Source organism: Alosa sapidissima, chromosome 12 (assembly GCF_018492685.1).
Source record: "Alosa sapidissima isolate fAloSap1 chromosome 12, fAloSap1.pri, whole genome shotgun sequence".
In the NCBI taxonomy this organism is placed as follows: Eukaryota; Metazoa; Chordata; class Actinopteri; order Clupeiformes; family Clupeidae; genus Alosa; species Alosa sapidissima.
The window spans coordinates 25022476-25042121 of record NC_055968.1 but is presented as its reverse complement, the minus strand read 5'-3'; the positions used below and the strand labels follow the sequence as shown (position 1 = coordinate 25042121).

Sequence of the window (19646 nt, the reverse complement as noted above, 5' to 3'; positions counted from 1 at the left end):
GTTCACAGGAGTTAAACATTGAAATTGAAAATACACAATTTTATAATAAAACCTTTTAATGGCACAAATGGTATTAATCTCTTTGGCATCCAATGATTTCTACAGGTAGTGATATTCTCTCATCTCCCGTTGTACTTCCTCTAATGCCTCTTCCATGGTGAGTTTGGGAGGTCTGTGTTTACGTATGTACTAGAAAAGAAAGTACAATTATTAGAAAGCATTCAATTTAGCTTGAGATTTAGATTCCTGACTAGAGTTCAGTCTAGTCAGTGATTACATTGGCATATTATTAAAAATGCATACCGTATACATGTTGCTAACTGTCTTTGTTAAAAATGCATATACATGTTGCTAACTGTCTTTCTAGTGCCACTACCTCTTTTGTGTCTTCTAAGGTTGTGTACTTGTAGTCTGTAGTCTCCAGGGACTGTAGTAAGGAGCTGTAGAGGTGGCGGCTGGACTCTACAAAGTGCCTGGTCAGAGCCAGTTGCTGTTTCAGCATGTCATTGAGGGCAGCCTCTACAGGTTTCTGTGAGGTCAGTGCTGAGAATAACAAGATCACAGATTAGTGGAATACTACCAGCAATAACGTGCCATCACACATGTACCTTGTACAGCCAAGCCGACAGTTGGACACTGGAGGAGTGCATCGGTAGGTCTGATTGGCTACATTTACCATTTTATGACACATACCATATTTAAAAGGGACAGACGAAACTTAAAGGAAAATTCCGGTATTTAGCCCTTTGAGTCCCTTTTCTGGTTTGTTTTGGATGAACTAGAGTGGTGGACACCGAAATTTTGACGATTGATCCTGTCTCAACTTTTCTGACTCGTTTTGAATCGCCTTTGACTAGTCAGAGTGGCTGCCTACAGGCATGCTCAAACATGTCCTAAAACAACCCTTAACTTTCGTTTTCAAAACTGTGCAACTCACCGAGCGGTTAGTGGTGTTCATTGATGTTCCAAAACAAGTAGCGTAGCGAAATACAGTTTCTGTCATGTTTTATTTGGCATTTTGTAAAATCCCATTGATTTCTGTTGGTAGACTCATTTCACGTTGATATAACTGCGCCACTGTCTATGCTTCAGGCTCAAATATTGAGCGTAAGTTTATACGCGGTTGTGAGGTGTCTGAAAAAAATAGTTCCACAATAGCAAATAAGACGGCTGGAAATCATACAATGCGCCGATATATTTTATTTAATAATCAACGAACACCACTAACCACTCGGTGAGTTGTGTGCACAGTTTTGAAAACGAACGTTAAGGGTTGTTTTAGGACATGTTTGAGCATGCCTGTAGGCAGCCACTCTGACTAGTCAAAGGCGATTCAAAACTATTCAGAAAAGTCGGTGTCCACCACTCTAGTTCATCCAAAACAAACCAGAAAAGGGACTCGAAGTGCTAAATACCAGAATTTTCCTTTAAACATACCTTCAAGTGCCTCTGCACTGACTGTGTAGCGAGACACAGGCGTAGGATCCATGTAAGTGGATGCCAGAGCGTCCAGTCCTAAAACAGGAATCACAATAGATCACTTCAAACCCAGCTGGTGGGTCTGTATTAACACTAAAAAAGAGGGCTTAAGACTTACGTGATGGCAGGGTGAAGGCCAGTCCCTTCTCAGTCTGAACTGCAGCCTCTTTCACATGATTTCTACGAGGCTCACTGGTGGGGGTGAGCGTTTCAGACCGAGAATAAGAGGTATATGACCTGGAGGAAGAGTCTTTACCCTGGCTTCCATATGACTCAAAAGATTGTCTACTGTCCATTTCTGATCTATCTGCCAGTGATTGCTCTGACTGTGCGTCTGCATCCATCCGTGAGGGACTGTAGTGTCTGTGTTTCGTAGATTGATAATCAGCAGCCTCTGATTTGTCGTCATCTGTCAGGTGCTCTGGGATCTCGCTCACGCTCTGGTATGTTACCTCAGACTTCATGTCACTCTCAAAGTCACTCTCATATTCCACTGCAGCCTCCTCTTTCGGGTCTTTGTCTTCTGGGAAAATGTCATCCAACGTGCACTCACTCTCTTCATCAACTGCGTCTTCTCCTCTGCTTATATCCTGGGCAACACCAACCTGCATCTACATCCAAAGATGTCACACACAAAATGTACCTGTAAATGTTTGTGAAATGTTCAAGTTATGCAAAGAACACTGATTTACTAATTACAAACCTTTGAAGATGCAGGTAATCCTAAGGGTTCAGCAGGAATCAAATCATCCAAGGTCATGACATTTAACTTGAAACCTGAGAAGCACAATGAAATGGGGCACATTGTGAGAACAGTTCAATGGACACCTGCAACAGGTATGTTTATGATAGCCAATTTTCCTTTACCATCAGACGCTGCACTTCTCTCACTGATGGTTTCGTCAGTGTCCGTGAACAGCTCCTCCAGGGACTTGATCTCATTGTTTATTGAAGCAGATGACTGTGGCCGAGAGGGCCGAAGGAACCTGACTTTTGGGGACCTCCTACTAGGCGTCAGAATGTTTGGGGGCGATGGAGATAGAGAATACACAATTGACACACTTCTTAGTGAGTGTACTGGGCTTGCTTGCTCACTAGAAGGCGGTCGTGGGGTTCTTTGTCTGAAAGTGTTGGAGACTTGTAAGGTAGGGGTCTTGGTATTTTTCTTGTAAGACTGTAAGATAATAACAAAAATGTTAGAAATGTAACCATGTTTTAAGAATGCTTACCTGGTATGTATTTTAGATATCTTTCAAACCTGGATTACCTTTCCTTTGAGTCCAGGACTTTCAGCAGAGGAACTGAGTGATCCACCAAGGAGTCTCTCCATATCCTCTTCATCACTGTCTAAACTAACACCTTTACAGGGAAACTTTGATAGAGGAGCTTTGACAGTTAATTGTGGAACATGACTTTGTTGGCTTTGTTTGCTTTGTTCTGGGACAGATGAAGTCACTTTCTTAAGAAAACGTTCTCCTTTCATAGTGAGGTCACTACTGGAATGGGCTGAGAGGGGGTCTTCCTGAAGGTTTGGTGGACCAGGACTTGAAGCCTGTGCATTACTACCCTCTTTGCGGTGTTTGAAACGCTGCTCAAGTTGAGCAAGTCGGTTTAATGCTGCACTTTGGGCCCGTCGCTGGGGTATCCGTACAGGCTCCTCCGTCGACAGGCGATGTGAACTCGGTGCTGAAGACTGTCTGTCGGATACCGTGTTCGTAGTCTTTTTTAAGAACCTAGAACCACCACCGACTGCAGATCTCTCTGATAGGTCATTTTCCACAATGGTTTTGATTGGAGCCACACCATCGTTGTGATCTTCACTGTAAACGTCTTCTGAAGATATGTCGCTCAAATCTTGGAACTCCATTTGCCTATGTGGCAGTATGCTTTTCAGATTCATGTCTGTTTGAGGGGACGCATTTTCCTGTATAGGAAAGTCAGGATTACTTATTAGGCTAACATTGTTTTGAATACAACATATCAAAGTAGCCTAAATAACATTTAACAATTTATATGAACATAGTCTATATGTTCAGATTTAATTAATTTAAAAGAACACACGCATCACACACAGAAAACGACGACTAGGCCTACTCACATTTATTTGTGAACTTCCAGCACTTGCAACTCTTTTAGCCGCGAGTTGAGCCATTGCTCTATCAAGCGCCGAGTTTCTGCCACCTCCCTGCTTCCACATTGTGCCACAGTTTGCCTGATTTCTCAGCACTGTTTCAACTAGAAGCCATATTTTCACATACTATACAAGAAGCATTCCGATAATACCCCGGTTCAGATGCAATTGAAGGTTTACGGTAGTAAGCTTCTAGGTCGGTCGGACGGACGGTCGGTCATGTTTTGTCTTGCACAGATCATGGAGTCCCTCGTAAAATAATAGCCACATCTTGAGGTTCGTTACACAGCGATATACATCTAAAGTACTATTCGTAAAACATAACGTTACTGAACATGTTGCTGGTTATATCTGGCCAGAGATTAAATCATATCCTACAGAGTAAACAAATTATGCTCCATATGGCGTCCTCCGTAACCATGGCTGAGGCACTTTTTTGATGACCTCATCGTCAAGCGCCAATGACTACGGTAAGTCATAAGGTTTCTTTCTCGTTTTATTTCAGTGCCTAAAGGGGTACTTGGATAGGTGCACAAAATGCGCACACATTTCATTGCCACTTGGTGTAAACTATCCCGTGAGCCTAAATTGAAAATATAAATGATTGGCTGCTGTTGTTAGAATTAGATTAAACCATTTTACTAGATTACTAGAACTAGATTCAACCATTTTATTTCAAGTTTGTGTCAGCAGGACCAACTAAAATATAAACGTAAAATATGCCATGCTACTCGTGCCATGCTATGGCATATTTTACTGCAACGTTTATATTTTAGTTGGTACAAACACGAAATGACAAAGCACTAGTTTAAGTTTTGTTGACAGGGAAAGTGCAATGAATGGGATGGTTTTGAAAAAGACGCGCTGACATGTCCTCTGACAACCCGTGGTCTCATGTCATTGGCTAAGCACTTAAGCATCAGTCCAATCGGTCTCAGCCATCTGTGCACAGGAACCGGACTAGCAACATTATCCTAATATCCTCACCATTCCAGTGTTTATTTATAATTTCTATCAGTAAAACTGAGTGAAAACAAGATCACTTGGACTTCGGAGAGGTGCAAATATGCGACCTACTTTGGCAATATGTGCATTACTTGGATTATTAGCCATCACAGATGCTACTGTATTCTTCAAAGAGCAATTTCTGGATGGAGGTACATGCTGCATGACAGACTGAAGTAGTCAATGTTTTCCAAGAAGGGCTGGCACAATCTTAATTTGTAATCAATTTAACAAAGATTATGTAGAAGACACAATTAGAACAGCAGACAGGTTTGGTTACGCACGTACGGTACATACACGCCATCATTAATTAGCACATGCATGAATGATTTACATCTCAATTTGGCCTACTGTATCATATAATTAGCCATAGTAAAGATATTGTCCAGACAAATAGTGAAGTGAAAATATGGCATCATATGATTCATTGATTTATTTTATATACATATTTATATTTATTTTATGTTTTATTTTACAAAGGCACAATTTAATGCCCTGAAATAATAATCCAGTTTCCTAATTGATGGTGACAATGTAGGGCAGTCTAGGCCCAGCCAGTCTATCTGAGTATCATGCACGGACTGACGTGCAAACTTTCATTCTATCTAATTCTATCTATTTGTTTCCTCTTACTGTTTCTTTACAGATGGATGGAAGAGTCGTTGGGTGGAATCTAAACACAAATCTGACTATGGCCAGTGGAAGCTGACTGCAGGGAAATTTCATGGAGATCCTGAAAAGGACAAAGGTAACTTAATTCATTATAGTAACACTTATGCAACAACAATAACAACAACAGATATAGCCGCAAGCGGCAATGGCGGGCCCGAGCACCTGCGGGCCGCAACCCGTGACATATCGGAATCCAACAAAGCACCGACGTGGTGCGTTTGTGAAATGTACATATTTGATCCGTGTGCTATTTGTTTTTGTATTTTATTTTCTGCCACATTTACTCGCTTGGCCAGGTGGGGGCGTAATGCAAGGCCCATTGGGTGTCATCATAATCATAATATATATTAACCTGAGAAATTTCAGACCATTCATTTTAAGCAAAGAACATTTCTGATACACTTTTTGGTTGGCCAGATGGTGGCGCTATGTTAGGCATGAAAATTACACATGTGAATATCATCACAATAATGATATCTAAAATGTTTGTAAACTTTCAGATCAATCACTTAAGGCATTGTCCATTTCTGGCACATTTCCTGCTTGACCAGGTGGTGGCGCTATGCCAGGCAGGCCCATTGGGTGTTTGGTTATCATCATAATCATAATATCTATTAACCTGAGAAGTTTCAGACAATTTATTCAAAGCATAGAGCATTTCTGGCACATTTCCTGCTTGGCCAGAAGGTGGTGCTATGCTAGGCCTGTGAATTACGCATGTGAATATCATCACAATAATGATATCCAATATTTTATAAAGTTTCAGATCAATCACTTAAGGCATTGTCCATTTCTGGCACATTTCCTACTTGGTCAGGTGGTGGCGCTATGCCAGGCAGGCCCATTGGGTGTCTGGATATCATCATAATCATGATATCTATTAACCTGAGAAGTTTCAGACCATTCATTCAATGCACTGTGATTTATGACACATTTCCTGTTTATGTGGGGAGATATTAAAATCATATCAAATATATTACAACATTCAAAAATCCATTCACAATTTAACATCAGCGACATCTTGGCATCATGTTTGCCAAATTTCAAATGAATCTGACAAACCGTCTAGGAGGAGTATGTTCAAATTGATCATGTAACATTAGTGTAATTGTCATTCTTTCTGTTGCCAGTTGGTGGCGCTATGCCAAACATGCCTTATGGGCATGTGAATATTATCATTAACATGGTCTTCAATGACCTGTGAAATTTAAAACATTTCAAGCCATGCATCGTGAATTATGACACATTTATTGTTTATGTGGAAGGGTATTAAAATGAATAATTTCACCATTTCGTCAAACGTATCAAAAAACAACATATCAAAAAAAAGCTTCACAATTTATAATCAGGAACATCTCGGCGTCATGTATACCAACTTTGACATGAATCGGATCAACCGTCTAGGAGGAGTACGTTAAAATTGATCATGTCCACAACGCACAAAATCTCAATTACCTCACTTCCTGTGGGCGTGGCTAATGGCATGTTAATACAAAAGTTGTTTGTTTTTGGGAGTTACATACACCCACCAAATTTGGTGTGTGTATCTAAAACTATATGCCAACCACAAGTCACTGTGACGTAAGGGGGCGCTATGGAGTTCCTGGGCAACACCCGGTGCCAAGCTATTATCCCTGTCTATTCACTGTACCACTTGATGTGTGTGCCAAATTTCATGCATTTTCACCCATGGGAAGCACCTCTTTTGGGATCACAATTCAGCACATATTTCATCACATTAGTCTGCACAAAATCCCAAATATCTCACTTCCTGTTGGGCGTGTCTAATGCATTGTACATAGGAAAGTTGTTCATCTTGGAGAGATACAGACACCTACCAAATTTGATGTGTGTAGCTGAAATTATATGCCAACCACGGGATCAGTCACCTAAGGAGGCGTATGGGGGTGCTAGCGAGTCCCTGGGCCATGCCAGGGGCCAAGCTTTTGTAACTAGCTGCTTTGTGTGACACCTGATGTGTGTGTCAAATTTCAAGACTTTTCGTTTATGTTAACCACCTCAATATATATGCCAACCACGAGATCAGTCACCTAAGGGGGCGCTAGCGAGACCCTGGGCCACGCTGGAGTCAAACTCTTGTACATAACTGTGATGCGTGACACTTGACGCGTGTGCCACATTTCAAGAGTTTTCGACCATGTTAACCACTTCAAAAACAGGAAAGCAAAAAAGTAGAATAATAATGAATAATAATAATAATCCTTACAAAAACAATAGGGCCTTGCGCCCTTCGGTGCTCGGGCCCTAATAATAATAAATAATAATAATAATCCTTACAAAAACAATAGGGCCTTGCGCCCTTCGGTGCTCGGGCCCTAATAATGTCTATGTTAATTATATTATCAATTTCAGCAGCATCATGCAAACCATTCTTTTTTCTTTGAATATTGTTTTGGTTCTTTGTTTCTCCATAGGCCTTCAAACCAGTCAGGATGCTCATTTTTATGCCATCTCAAGCCGTTTCAAACCTTTTAGCAATGAGGGTAAAACTCTCATTGTGCAGTTTACGGTTAAACATGAACAACAAATAGATTGTGGTGGTGGATACGTGAAGCTCTTCCCTGCTGACTTGAACCAAGCTGATATGCACGGAGACTCCAAATACTACATTATGTTTGGTAAGTTTAGCAGGTCAGGCCTTTAAATCAACTAAAATCTAACAATACTTTTACTTACAGTATAGTCTATGATTCAAATTTCACCTGTCTTATTTTTTCAAGGCCCTGACATTTGTGGCTATGGCACCAAAAAGGTTCATGTCATTATCAACTACAAGGGACAGAACCACCTCATAAAGAAAGAAGTCAAAGCCAGGGTAAATATCTATAGTTATAGTTATACTATTAACAATCAATGACTACACAGTAGTATATTATGCCAGCGGGAATGGAGAGTGGAAATGCAACTAGCTGCTGCTGGATAGCATACACACAAAGTGCACATTTGCTTTTAATTTACATCATATCCCAGTCATTAAAAAAACTTTTGTTCAGAGTTATGTGTCTCACACTAGGGAAACACATTCCTCTTAATGTATGTTGTAATGTAGCGGGAAGATATCACCTGTTTCATCAATAAATAAATTGAACAGTATAAGTATAAGTAGTATAAGTATATATACTCTTTTGATCCCGTGAGGGAAATTTGGTCTCTGCATTTAACCCAATCCGTGAATTAGTGAAACACACTCAGCACACAGTGAACACACAGTGAGGTAAAGCACACACTAATCCTAGTAACTAACATGTTACCGTAATGCTTTAACCTTAGGATGATGAACACACCCACCTTTATACTCTGATCGTGAGACCTGACCAGACCTATGAGGTGAAAGTTAACAATGAGAAGCTGGAGTGGGGCAGCCTTGAGGACGACTGGGATCTTTTGCCTTCTAAAAAGATCAAGGACCCAGATGCCAAGAAGCCTGAGGATTGGGATGATCGTGTCACAATCGATGACCCTGAGGATACAAAACCAGAGGTTAGTGAGGTTGCACTATTAACACATTTTTCTTGTATTCTCTCATTTTAATGTATAACTGCATGACTGTACTAGCAAACTGCAAATTATTATTGCATTTGCATTGCAAGTTTCCATTCTGATGCAGTTTCTATTTTGCATGTGTCTTCAGGATTTTTCTAAATGATGCCATTCGCCTTTAGTTTCATACTTCATGTAATATGTATTTAATTTGTAATCAATGAAACATTGTCCTCAGGACTGGGACAAGCCTGAAAATATCCCTGATCCTGATGCCAAGAAGCCAGATGACTGGGATGAGGAAATGGATGGGGAGTGGGAGCCACCCATGATTCCTAACCCAGAGTACAAGGTACACCTCACCTACCACATCCCTTCATGCAGTATACGTGTAAACATTCCTAAAACAAAAAGTCAAAGTAATTATTAAGACTTTTGATCTACAAATTAGTCCTTTGGTATACTAAATGAAGGTAAACTAGTTAAACAGGATAAACTGCCCATATGAAAAACTGCCCCTGATATATGAACCATGTCAAACTTATTACAGCTCACCCTGAGCTCCCACTACATATGACTGGCTCCTTCTTTGCCTGTTTTTAAATCACATCTGAAAACTTACTCCCTGGCTTTTAACTAAGTATAAGTGCTTATTCAATCTATTTTATTTTCTATTTTGTACAGTTTGTCTTTTACATAACTTACTGATATGTTTGTTTGTACTCCCCCTGCTTTTGTGTGTTGATCATTCATTATCTGTCTATCAGGTTTCTCAATTTTTTTCTTATTGTACAGCACTTTGGTCAACTGGTGTTGTGTTTAAAGTGTTTTATTAATAAACATGACTTGACTTAACTTGACTGAGCATCAACAGTTTCTTGATAGGGGCAGTAACGATAGGTTACTGTCTGTTGGGAACAGTTGTTCTAATGTATTGTATCTGTTTCAGGGAGAATGGAAACCAAAGCAGATTGATAATCCCAACTACAAAGGCAGCTGGGTGCATCCTGATATTGACAACCCTGACTACACACCTGATAGCACAATTTACAAGTTTGACAATATAGGAGTAATTGGCCTTGAGTTGTGGCAGGTATTTCACACACTGTTGTCAACTTTTTTTTGTAGAACATTGTTAATTTTCTGTGAACTTTACCATACATACATATACTGTACCTATTACATTGTTAGTTTTCAAATAGATAACGTAATGTAACAAGCTTCAAAGAAACTCATAAATAATACAGTAAATGTGGGATGTTTTTTAGGTTAAATCTGGGACCATTTTTGATAATTTCATCATTACTGATGATGTAAAGACAGCAGATGATTTTGCTAAGGAGACCTGGGGAGTCACAAAGGTAATTTGTTTTTATCATTCAAATATATGCCATTGCATGTTAACTTCATCAAGGCACAAAAACCCTTATAACCTTATCATGTGTTGGACATGGACACAGTTTGTATTATGCTTTAAATTGCTTCCCTTCGTATATAGGGACCTGAGAAGACGATGAGAGAGCAGCAGCTAGAGGAGGAGAGGAAGCAGAGAGAGGAAAATAGCAAGAAGGATGATATGAAGGATGAGGATAAGGACGTTGGTGGAGATTACAATGGCGGCGATGAAGACGAGGACATCCTTGATGAGGAGGGTGAAGAGGAGGAGGAAGAAGAAGAGAATGAGATTGACGAGGAGATCGGAGATGAGACCAGTCCAGTCGAGGAGGAAGAGGAAGACGAGGAGGCTCCCATGAAAGATGTGAAAGATGAACTCTGAAGAAGGTCCACCCACACTCTGTTCTCCCTGTGGTGTCTAGCCTCTGGGGAAAAAGCCACAACACCCTTTTCTGTTTTTCAGCCATTGGGAAAAAGAGGGTAGAGCAGGCAATATTTGCCTTACTAATGGTTTTGTATGGATTTTTGGTTTCATTTGTTCTGTTCTTTTACTTGAAATGCTATTTGCCCTGTGTTTGTGAAATGTTTGGTGCTGCTCCTATACCCTTTGAGTTGAAAAAGTGTTTGGGTAAATTGTTTTCTTTGTAGTTTTGATTTGCACTTTCACATTATTTATTTAAGATTTATTTAGTATTTACTTAATTTTATCTATAGATTTCATGTACTAATGATCTCCCTGTCTCTACCTACTGCCCCCCAGTACAGAAGCTGCTCTATGTTGTGGTGTCAGTCAGTATTTGGTATGAGGACGAGTCACATAGTTTATAGCAAGAAGAACTTGGATCCAGAATACAAATCGGTACTTGCATGACTGTTCATGTTTGTGTTTTATTTCAATCAGGCTGATGTGAACATTGTGGACACTTTAATTTGTCTTCCACACATTTCCCACTTTTCTGAGTTTATTTGCAGAACATTGCATTGTGAAAATTGCATCACACGTTGTGTTTTTATTCTGAGAGAGTAAAGAGGCACAGTCTGTTCTAGAATTGTAAAGTGACCCCTTCAAGATTATTTGGATATGAGTGATCCATTGAAAGCCAATTAATAAGATTTTGATTTCAATGGAAGTTACCAGCCAAATATAGCAATTTTACCAGCTTCGCCTTGTTGCCTAATTGCCTTCATTGCATATAAAGTCAATATTGCAATACCCAACAACCTGGATAAGTCCACAGCAACTGGTATTTGTTGACATAATAGCTGGACAAGGTTGTTGGATGGATAAAGTTCAGAATAATTCAGTGCTATGTTGAATGAGGTACTGATAATGTCATAAACCATGTCACCTCTTTACCTGTCACCATTGCTCACTTATCTCTGATGATTCAGAGATAATTCCACAATGATTCCTTCATAATTTTATCCACCAGTGTTGAAGCACAATTCTTAAAGGTTGGACACTCTTTTTATATCATTTTAGTCTATATGGAAAAAGATTCTTAACTTGCTGATGTTGTGTATGTTTTTTTTTTTTTAATTATTATTCAGTAGGCTACAGTCATGTTGTGTTTTTGTCATAGTTTCAGTTAATTCAGTGAATTGTGTTTAAGGGCCATTTGACATAAGTAGGCTAACTATGAAATCTACTTTTTCTTAAGTGTACACCTAATAGGCCGACATAACTTAAGAAAAATATATAGCCTAGGCTATTTTTAAATAGTTTTTAGCTGGACTATTAGTAGCCTAGGCTAAATTATTCTATCAATTTATCTTGGTGACAGAAATACGCCGTATTGTACATTACATTTTAACATGGTTATTTACCACCCCCTGGCCTGAACAAATCTAAAATGAAGAAATTATTGTGCGTCTGGGCGTGTTTGCGCCTTTGGTTTTGCGTAAACCAGGGACATCCCACAAGCGGTGACCACATGGGCTGTTTAAAACCGTGTCTTGTCCTCGGCAGCAAGTAGATGGCGTCTGACCATAATATTATCTTCCAGTGAGATAGCTGAGTCACATCTAAGTGTTGTGGTAACGGTAATAGGAAATTCATCGTACACGCGCGTCTGGTCGAGCTTCTGCGAGCTGGGATCTCATCGAAAATGTTGACAATAACTCTGAAGACTTTACAGCAGCAAACATTTAAGATAGAAATAGATCCAGAACTAACGGTAAGTAACCACGCCGGAGTTCCTATCCCCAAGTAAATAGACTACTGGTCGGGCTCGAGATACTGGGAAATACCGGGGCCTCGTCGTAAACAACTTAAATCTTAGGGGGATACTATTTTAAACGATGTCGCAATTCATGGTATTCGGGAATGACAATCCATGGTCGTGGTGGGGTTATGATTTTGTCGATGTTTACTTGCCACCCCAGCTTTCTGCCGTGAAATGACAGCGCAATATTTCCTCAGGTCTGGTTTGATACCACGGTGGAGTTCCCTCTAACCCCTGCACTCTTGAAGCTATCGCAACAAATCTGACAAATAAATGAGCAATGGGAGGAGGGGGCGTCCCGAACATTCTCTGACTTTGCTACTATCAATAAAAATGTTTCTTGTTAACATTGCTATGCTAAACATAACCATGGGGTTTCCTATTCATAGGCAACTATTATCATTATAGGCTATTATCACCTTAGGCATATCCCATAGCAGTCGAGTAGCCTAAACAAAAAACAATTTCAAATTTTCAAATAAGGTTTACAGTTAGGATTACTAAGGAATAGACATGTTATATTGGGCAGCTGCTGTTGACTCCTTCTGAACATGAAGTGATTTTAATATTTGTAGCTACTTGTAGTTTTTGTAGTTTTGTTTAGAAACATTGTTACATATATGGTCAATGATCCATAGACTGAAAGTAATGTGTAAAAAGACCTATCAAATTTAATAATAGTCCTATAATAGTAATATACCCAGCACCTCTATCTGAATGATGATCATGTCCCTCCATCCATCATGTCTTCCGAATAATTCATATATTTCTGGGAATGCTTAACTGCCCTCACTTGTTTACATAGCCAACATTAACTTCATCAGAATAGTTAAACAACAATCATAGGATATTTACTAAGTAAACGGCACATGATAATAACATATTGCTTTTACTGTAAATTACATAATTGCATTGAAACTAGGCCTACAGTGTTACACTTATAATATGTACCATGCACTAGTAATACATGTTAATGGTGTGTTGTTTATCAAGTTATTAAGTTGTAGGCCTACTGCTGATTGTTTCAGGTGAGAGCATTAAAGGCAAAGATAGAGGAAGAGAGGGGTAAAGATGCCTATCCAGCCACAGGCCAAAAACTCATATATGCAGGTGAGAAATTATACTAATAAAACATACATTAACAATATAATGTTACAGTTATGTATTTTCAATGCCTAAGCTGTCCCAGTGATCACAGGCATTTGTTCTTGTGTATTGTTATTGTTGTAATTGTTTTTTAGGCAAAATCCTGAATGATGACATCCCTTTAAAGGATTACAAGATGGATGAGAAGAATTTTGTTGTGGTCATGGTGGCAAAGGTAACACAATAAGATTTCTATTCTATGGTCAAAATCAGTTTTTCCTCAATCCAGCCCTGTGTGTTCTCTGTCTTTGCCCTCTCTGCATACCGGACTGAACACATCAGTGGTACTCTTGATTGTCTAAACACACCTGAGTTAACCAATCTATAGCATTGTAATTACACTGATGTCAATCAGATGTGCAAAGACAGATAGAGAACCTCCAGTGCAGGCTCCAGAGACCAGATTGAAATCAATCAGTGTTATTCAGCGTGATTGTTCTTGGTAGAATTTAGAAGCTATTTTGACCAAACTCTGGGCAATCACATTGATTCTTTCTCTGCAGCCGAAATCAACACTGCCACCTGTCCAAGCTAGTCCAGGCTCAATTCCGACTCCTGTTCCGGGAGCAGCTCCCCTCACGGACGTTGTCCCTCCTACCCCCGTCTCTGCACCTGTGGCTACTCCTACTCCTGCCCCTGTCCCTGCTCCAGTCGTAGCTCAAGCTCCTGTGCCCTTGCCCTCCCCTGTTCCACATCCAGTCCCATCACAAGAGACTCAAAGTACAGCTGATCAGACTGTCTCTGGACCCAGGGCTGCCAGCACAGGCTCAGCAACAGCAGCAAGCGCCACCGCAGTTTCTGCTCCGCCTCTTGAAGGCAGACCCCAGGAAGTTCACCAGGATCCACCAGCAGTCACAAACCCACCTGTTCTCTCAACCTCCAGGTGAGGAACCCTACTACATGGCCTTCCTCTTACCAGTTCTGTTTAATCTCCATTACCTCCATTAATCTCTTCATTACCACATCTCAAAATGTCAAGTATAACTGTAAATTTGGGTGATATGGTTTGTAATTCTGTTGTGTTTTTTGTCCTAGCCTTGTTGATGAATTGGGCCTTTTAGAAGAGGCAGCATCAATTTTAGGTATAAAAAGACCAAAGCTCAGTTACAAGACATAGCAATCTAGATTGATACATAATATTGACTACAGTTTTGTTATGTTTGTTTGGTTAGTTACAGGGCAAGCTTACGAGAACCTGGTAACTGAAATCATGTCCATGGGATATCCAAGAGAGCAAGTGATTGCTGCTCTTCGAGCAAGTTATAACAATCCAGACCGGGCAGTCGAATACCTGCTCATGGTAAAATTCTTTCTGATGCTGAGGTCAAACATGAAATCCATGTTTCTAAATTCGAAACAATCATTTCAATCATGTTTGTGATTATAAGGGTATTCCGGCAGAGCCTGAGCAGCCCCTAAGCCAGGAAATTACACGATCTGTTGCTGCTGCAGCCAACCCCACAGCAGCCAACCCAGCTGCAGCCAACCCTGCTGCAGCCAACCCCGTTGCAGCCAACCCCACAGCAGCCAACCCCACAGCAGCCAACCCCGCTGCAACCAATCCCACTGCAGCCAACCCCACTGCAGCTAACCCCATTGCAACCAATCCCACTGCCCCACCTGTAGAGAGACCCCAACCTCCTCCTACTTCAGGTTGTTTTTTATATGAGCATCATTGCTTTTTATAAAGCTGAAATAAAGCGTATCGCTGTATTTTCTGACATACTGAAACATAAAACATTTTTGACAATTGTGTTAATTGTTTTAATGAATTCATTAACTTGTTAAGATGAACTTATTGCCATTGTTCTTTCCAGTGTAACAATGATGTGCATTGCATTAATTATCTACAGTGCATACATGATGGTACCAAACATTGCGGAACTGTATGCTTTTAGTAGGAGCAGCGACTCCATCTCAGTCGCCATCCTCTGGTAATCCTCTGGAGTTTCTAAGGAATCAACCACAGTTCCAGCAGATGAGACAGATCATTCAGCAGAACCCAGCCCTTCTACCTGCTTTACTCCAGCAGTTGGGCAGAGACAACCCACAGTTGCTCCAGGTTAGTGGAATACAGTACTGACAGGACTGAGAGCTGATAAGATGTAGAACTGTGCTGCAAATTATTCCTTGTCTGTGTGTGCATCCTCCCTCTTAATGAAGAGAAAGAGAAGTTTTTTAAAGTAAATGGTTTTATGTTTGTAGCAAATCACCCAGCACCAGGAGCAGTTTGTACAGATGTTAAACGAGCCTCACGGTGAAGCTGCAGAAGCACATGGGGCGCCACAAACAAACTACATACAAGTCACCCCACAGGAGAAAGAGGCAATTGAGAGGGTAATGGACATCAAACATATAACATATAGCATAAAACATAATAAGCTTTGACATATTAATAACAATCACTTTGCAAGAAACAAGAAATATTAAGTCGAACATTTCTTTGTTTTTCAGTTAAAAGCTTTGGGATTTCCAGAAGGACTGGTCATTCAAGCTTACTTTGCATGTGAGAAAAATGAGAATCTTGCTGCCAATTTCCTTCTTCAGCAAAACTTTGATGATGAGTGATGAAGTGTTTTTTTTTTTTTGCAGTTTATGATGGAGTGATTTTTTTTTGCAGTTTACAATGGTGATAGTTTGGGAGACGGCCACAAGAAAAATAATAGATTTACTGTATTTTGTGTGTGTGTGTGTGTTTGTGTTTGTGGGTGTGTACAGTATGAAAGAGAGTGCAAGGGTTAATATGTGTGGCAATGTTTGTAAGGGGCAAGGCCAATGGTATTTGGTCTTCTAGAGAGTTTCTGTTTGGAAAAAGCCATGGTGTGAAAATATTAATAGCAAGAGCCACTCCCTTTTTATTGAACCATATCACCTCAACTGTGAATTTTTCACTGCTGCTATTGCTGCTGTTTGTATTTTGTGTGTTTGTAATTGAGGTGACAATTATTTTATTTCTGCCAACGTGCACACACAACCTAATTTATTTCAGTTCATTTTGCTTCTCTATCATGAACCATATTAAGTCTATATCAAACGAAAATAATTAAGAGTGTCCTTTTGCTGACGTGTCCTGGAATTCACGGATCTGTAATGTAGCCTACCGTTGCGTATAAGAATTCGGCCCAATGACGGTAACAGTCAGAATGCAAGACATAGCCAAGTCAATAAATTTGAGAAAACATGGTCTAAAAAAGTTCTCAAAAGTGCTATATTTTTAATGTTATATTGAAGATGATACAGTTGTCACCATAGCAAAACCTTTAAAAAGATAAAGTAAGGAATTATGTCTCATTTGGAAAATAATGGTCTTGTAGAAAAAAAAAAGTCAACTCAGTGGAAGGTCCGTTCAAACTAAATTATTGTTGCATTGTTGTTAAGAGGCTATAATTGGAAGGCCAATATTTATAATCCTCCTTTTCCTCACAGTGTTGCTTAGCTTACAGAAACATGACTCTTTGTTGATTTTTGTTCCATTCAAGGCCTAGGCCAAAAAAATGAGAGAGAGAACATTTTTTATAAATGTTGGCACTTTATGGCAAAGAATGTTGCTAGAAGAATCTATACAGCTGCATGACTTTAACATAGCCCAGGGGTCAAACATTTTGTCACGGTCTGGTTACAGTGTTTTACCTGTAGCTTTATTATTACTGTCCTTGTTATTATGGCGAGAAGACGGTTATAGCCTGTATAAAATGATATGCCTTAACACTCAAAGGTTGAGGGCTGGATGTATGGTACATGGGTTATTATTTCAGCATAATGTTAAATAAATAGCTTTTACAAAGCTTTAAAAATGACTTTGAGTCTAATCTCTGTTTGTACGTTTGAAGCAAAAGAAAAAAATCAGACCTGTGTAGGAGTCTTTAGATTTATATTTAACCATTGATTTATGGAGGCTAAATGTGGTCATCCTATTTGCCCTATGTGCATGATTCAAATGATCTATTTTGCAGTTGCTGGTCATGTACAAAGGGGATACTACAGTAAAGCAAGTGTAAAGTGACTTGACGCCATTCGTCCACTTGGGGGTGGGTTTTGCAAGAGGGTGTGCGTGTTCCCGCAGCAACAGGGAAGATGGCAGCCCTCACATCTCTCACCCAGGTAACACCAAAGAATGCATTCATTGTCAATATTAGAATCATGCGCAATGAATGAGAATGGTCTTTGTGCATAGGCAGACGTGGTCAATGTTAATAATCGCAAAACGAAGTACAAGACCTGTTTATCTGCCTTGTTTGACGACATGGGCCGAGGCCTAATTAAATCAAGCCAGCTATGGAATACCGTTAGTTCGAGCTCTGGATGGCCGCATTAGCTAGCTAGCGTTATTTTACCTACCCAGAGGAGGTAACGTTAGCTAACCTTGTTTATATGGGACATCACGTTAAATTGATGACAACCTGGTGTCATTGAACACGTAGATGGTGTACAAATATATTCTATTTCATACATGCTACTAACATCTGATTGCATCTCGAGGCAGTTGATTTGCGCCGTCCAAGCTAGCTACCGCTAACCCGAAAACCATCACTGTATACTTCCCAGAGCAAGCAAGCTATTGCTTAATGTTACTTCTATCGGACCATACAAGCTATCGCTGGAATGCAATTATAGGAGATTGTTGATAAACATTAAGGTTGCTGTTATTCAATTAGTCTTTGTTAAGACAAGCATTGTGGGGCCGATTAAACATTGCTAGTTGCATATGATTTGTATTTATGCAAGCATAGAGTTTAGTCACCAACCAACTAGCTTCTAGCATGCGAACATTACAGTCCTAGCTAGCTAGCAATATCAAATCCCATAACCTCCCTAGTTAGCTATGGATGTTACATGGTATTAACATTCGTTTAATAAATGTACGTTTTACATTACCTTTGTATCTATCTCGGTTAATTATAGTTATACTATTCTTTTAATTTTTATCTTATTGTACATCATATACTGTTAAAACTAGTTCAACATCACAGTTGCTGTTGACGTTAGCCCTCTAACCAGTTAGCGTTAAATCACATCCCGTGTGAAATTAAATAACGCAGTTGGTCAGCTTTAATGTTCTTATTTTCACACGGTATGAGACGTCAAAGATAACCAGGTCGCTAGCCAAATTGTCAATACTGTAACATTATTCTTTCTTATCAAAATTAACACTGTCACTGCCTGTTGTAGTAAAATATAATTCAACATTAACAGGTTAACATTGCGATAAGATGGGAGTAATGTTAGCTAGCTGCCTAGCCGTGCCTTTGCCAGGATGGCATTTTTTTTACCACCTTCAGCTGGATAACGTTAAGTTAGCTATAGCTATTGTAGTAATCATAGATTGTGTATACAGTCTTTGGTAGTAATATATTTTGCAGCTGAACATCGCTCGGTTAAGTTAGTACTTACAGGTGTATAACCATCTGTTGAACATATTTTGTTTACACTGGACATTAAGCTAGGCAAAGCATGAATGACAGAGTTGTTAAAACATGATATGCATGTAGATGGGCCAGTGACATTCTAACCAGCGTTTTCCCTCCACAGTTGTCGAGTGGGAACCCAGTATATGAAAACCTTTATAGACAGGTAAAGTGATATTAACTTTCTACATGTAAACACTATTGTTGTCTTTTTGTTTTCTGGGAATATAATGTTGACATGTGGCATGTGGATTAGGAACTCAAAAATGTCAAAAAAATATTTTTCATTGTGATCTGTCTAATGACAGAAACTACATGCTGTTTTGAAATGCTGAGATGATAAAAGGGAATTAATACTCCTGTCAAATCTTTTAGCAGATACTTTCCTGAGAAGCTTTAGCATTGGGAAAGCAGCATAATGTATATTATGCAATAGCAGTAGCAATATATCATATGTGCCAATGGATTTTTGAAATGTTAATGATGTATGCATCTGTGCAACTGGAACAAAAACCCTCAAGTGCATATTCATGAGGTGTAAATTCAGATTTAGAATTTCAGATTTACACAAGACATGTGTAAAACAGAGTGTAGCCCCAGAGTGTAGCTCTGTAGCTGCCTGGCTGCTATAGCTGTTGGCTGCAGCAACTCGAGCTATGTAGCACCAATTTGTTTTGTTTTATTTCG

At 39.6% G+C, this 19646-nt stretch overlaps 4 protein-coding genes across 18 annotated transcripts in view; 3 read left to right on the top strand and 1 right to left on the bottom strand.

Moving 5' to 3' along the window:
- Positions 1–38: 38 nt before the first annotated feature.
- c12h19orf44 (chromosome 12 C19orf44 homolog) lies at positions 39–4058 on the bottom strand. The gene is made up of 8 exons (XM_042111677.1): positions 3578–4058; positions 2747–3403; positions 2347–2653; positions 2183–2256; positions 1598–2090; positions 1438–1515; positions 377–543; positions 39–189 (listed from the first exon to the last, which is right to left on the bottom strand). The coding sequence occupies exons 1-8, from the start codon at positions 3674–3676 to the stop codon at positions 100–102; spliced, it is 1965 nt and encodes a 654-aa protein (XP_041967611.1). The 5' UTR covers positions 3677–4058; the 3' UTR covers positions 39–99.
- Positions 2239–11347, top strand: LOC121724832 (calreticulin-like). Of its 2 annotated transcripts, none has more exons than XM_042111681.1 (9): positions 2239–2316; positions 5262–5363; positions 7723–7926; positions 8029–8123; positions 8579–8788; positions 9027–9140; positions 9738–9881; positions 10057–10149; positions 10287–11347. In XM_042111681.1, exons 1-9 carry the CDS (start codon positions 2274–2276, stop codon positions 10563–10565), a joined length of 1284 nt encoding a protein of 427 aa, XP_041967615.1. In that variant the 5' UTR covers positions 2239–2273; the 3' UTR covers positions 10566–11347. The 2 variants fall into 2 exon arrangements, with proteins under 2 accessions (XP_041967615.1, XP_041967614.1); XM_042111680.1 differs by lacking the exon at positions 2239–2316 and adding an exon at positions 4458–4767.
- A 783-nt stretch (positions 11348–12130) lies between these two features.
- Positions 12131–17351, top strand: rad23ab (RAD23 homolog A, nucleotide excision repair protein b). Of its 2 annotated transcripts, none has more exons than XM_042111679.1 (10): positions 12131–12360; positions 13437–13518; positions 13650–13729; positions 14058–14437; positions 14590–14636; positions 14727–14854; positions 14943–15207; positions 15456–15616; positions 15760–15891; positions 16009–17351. In XM_042111679.1, exons 1-10 carry the CDS (start codon positions 12292–12294, stop codon positions 16120–16122), a joined length of 1458 nt encoding a protein of 485 aa, XP_041967613.1. In that variant the 5' UTR covers positions 12131–12291; the 3' UTR covers positions 16123–17351. The 2 variants fall into 2 exon arrangements, with proteins under 2 accessions (XP_041967613.1, XP_041967612.1); XM_042111678.1 differs by having other exon boundaries at positions 12132–12360; positions 15453–15616.
- Positions 17352–17552: 201 nt separating this feature from the next.
- eps15l1a (epidermal growth factor receptor pathway substrate 15-like 1a) overlaps positions 17553–19646 on the top strand; it is a 42739-nt gene continuing 40645 nt past the window's right edge. For 7 of the 13 annotated variants that reach the window (XM_042111662.1, XM_042111667.1, XM_042111671.1 and 4 more), the window contains exons 1-2: positions 17553–17655; positions 19084–19125. In XM_042111662.1, coding sequence (XP_041967596.1) covers positions 17629–17655; positions 19084–19125 — 69 coding nt within the window. In that variant the 5' untranslated portion in view covers positions 17553–17628. The remainder of the gene's footprint in view (positions 17656–19083; positions 19126–19646) is intronic. The other 6 variants (XM_042111665.1, XM_042111669.1, XM_042111663.1 and 3 more) reach the window with 2 other exon arrangements.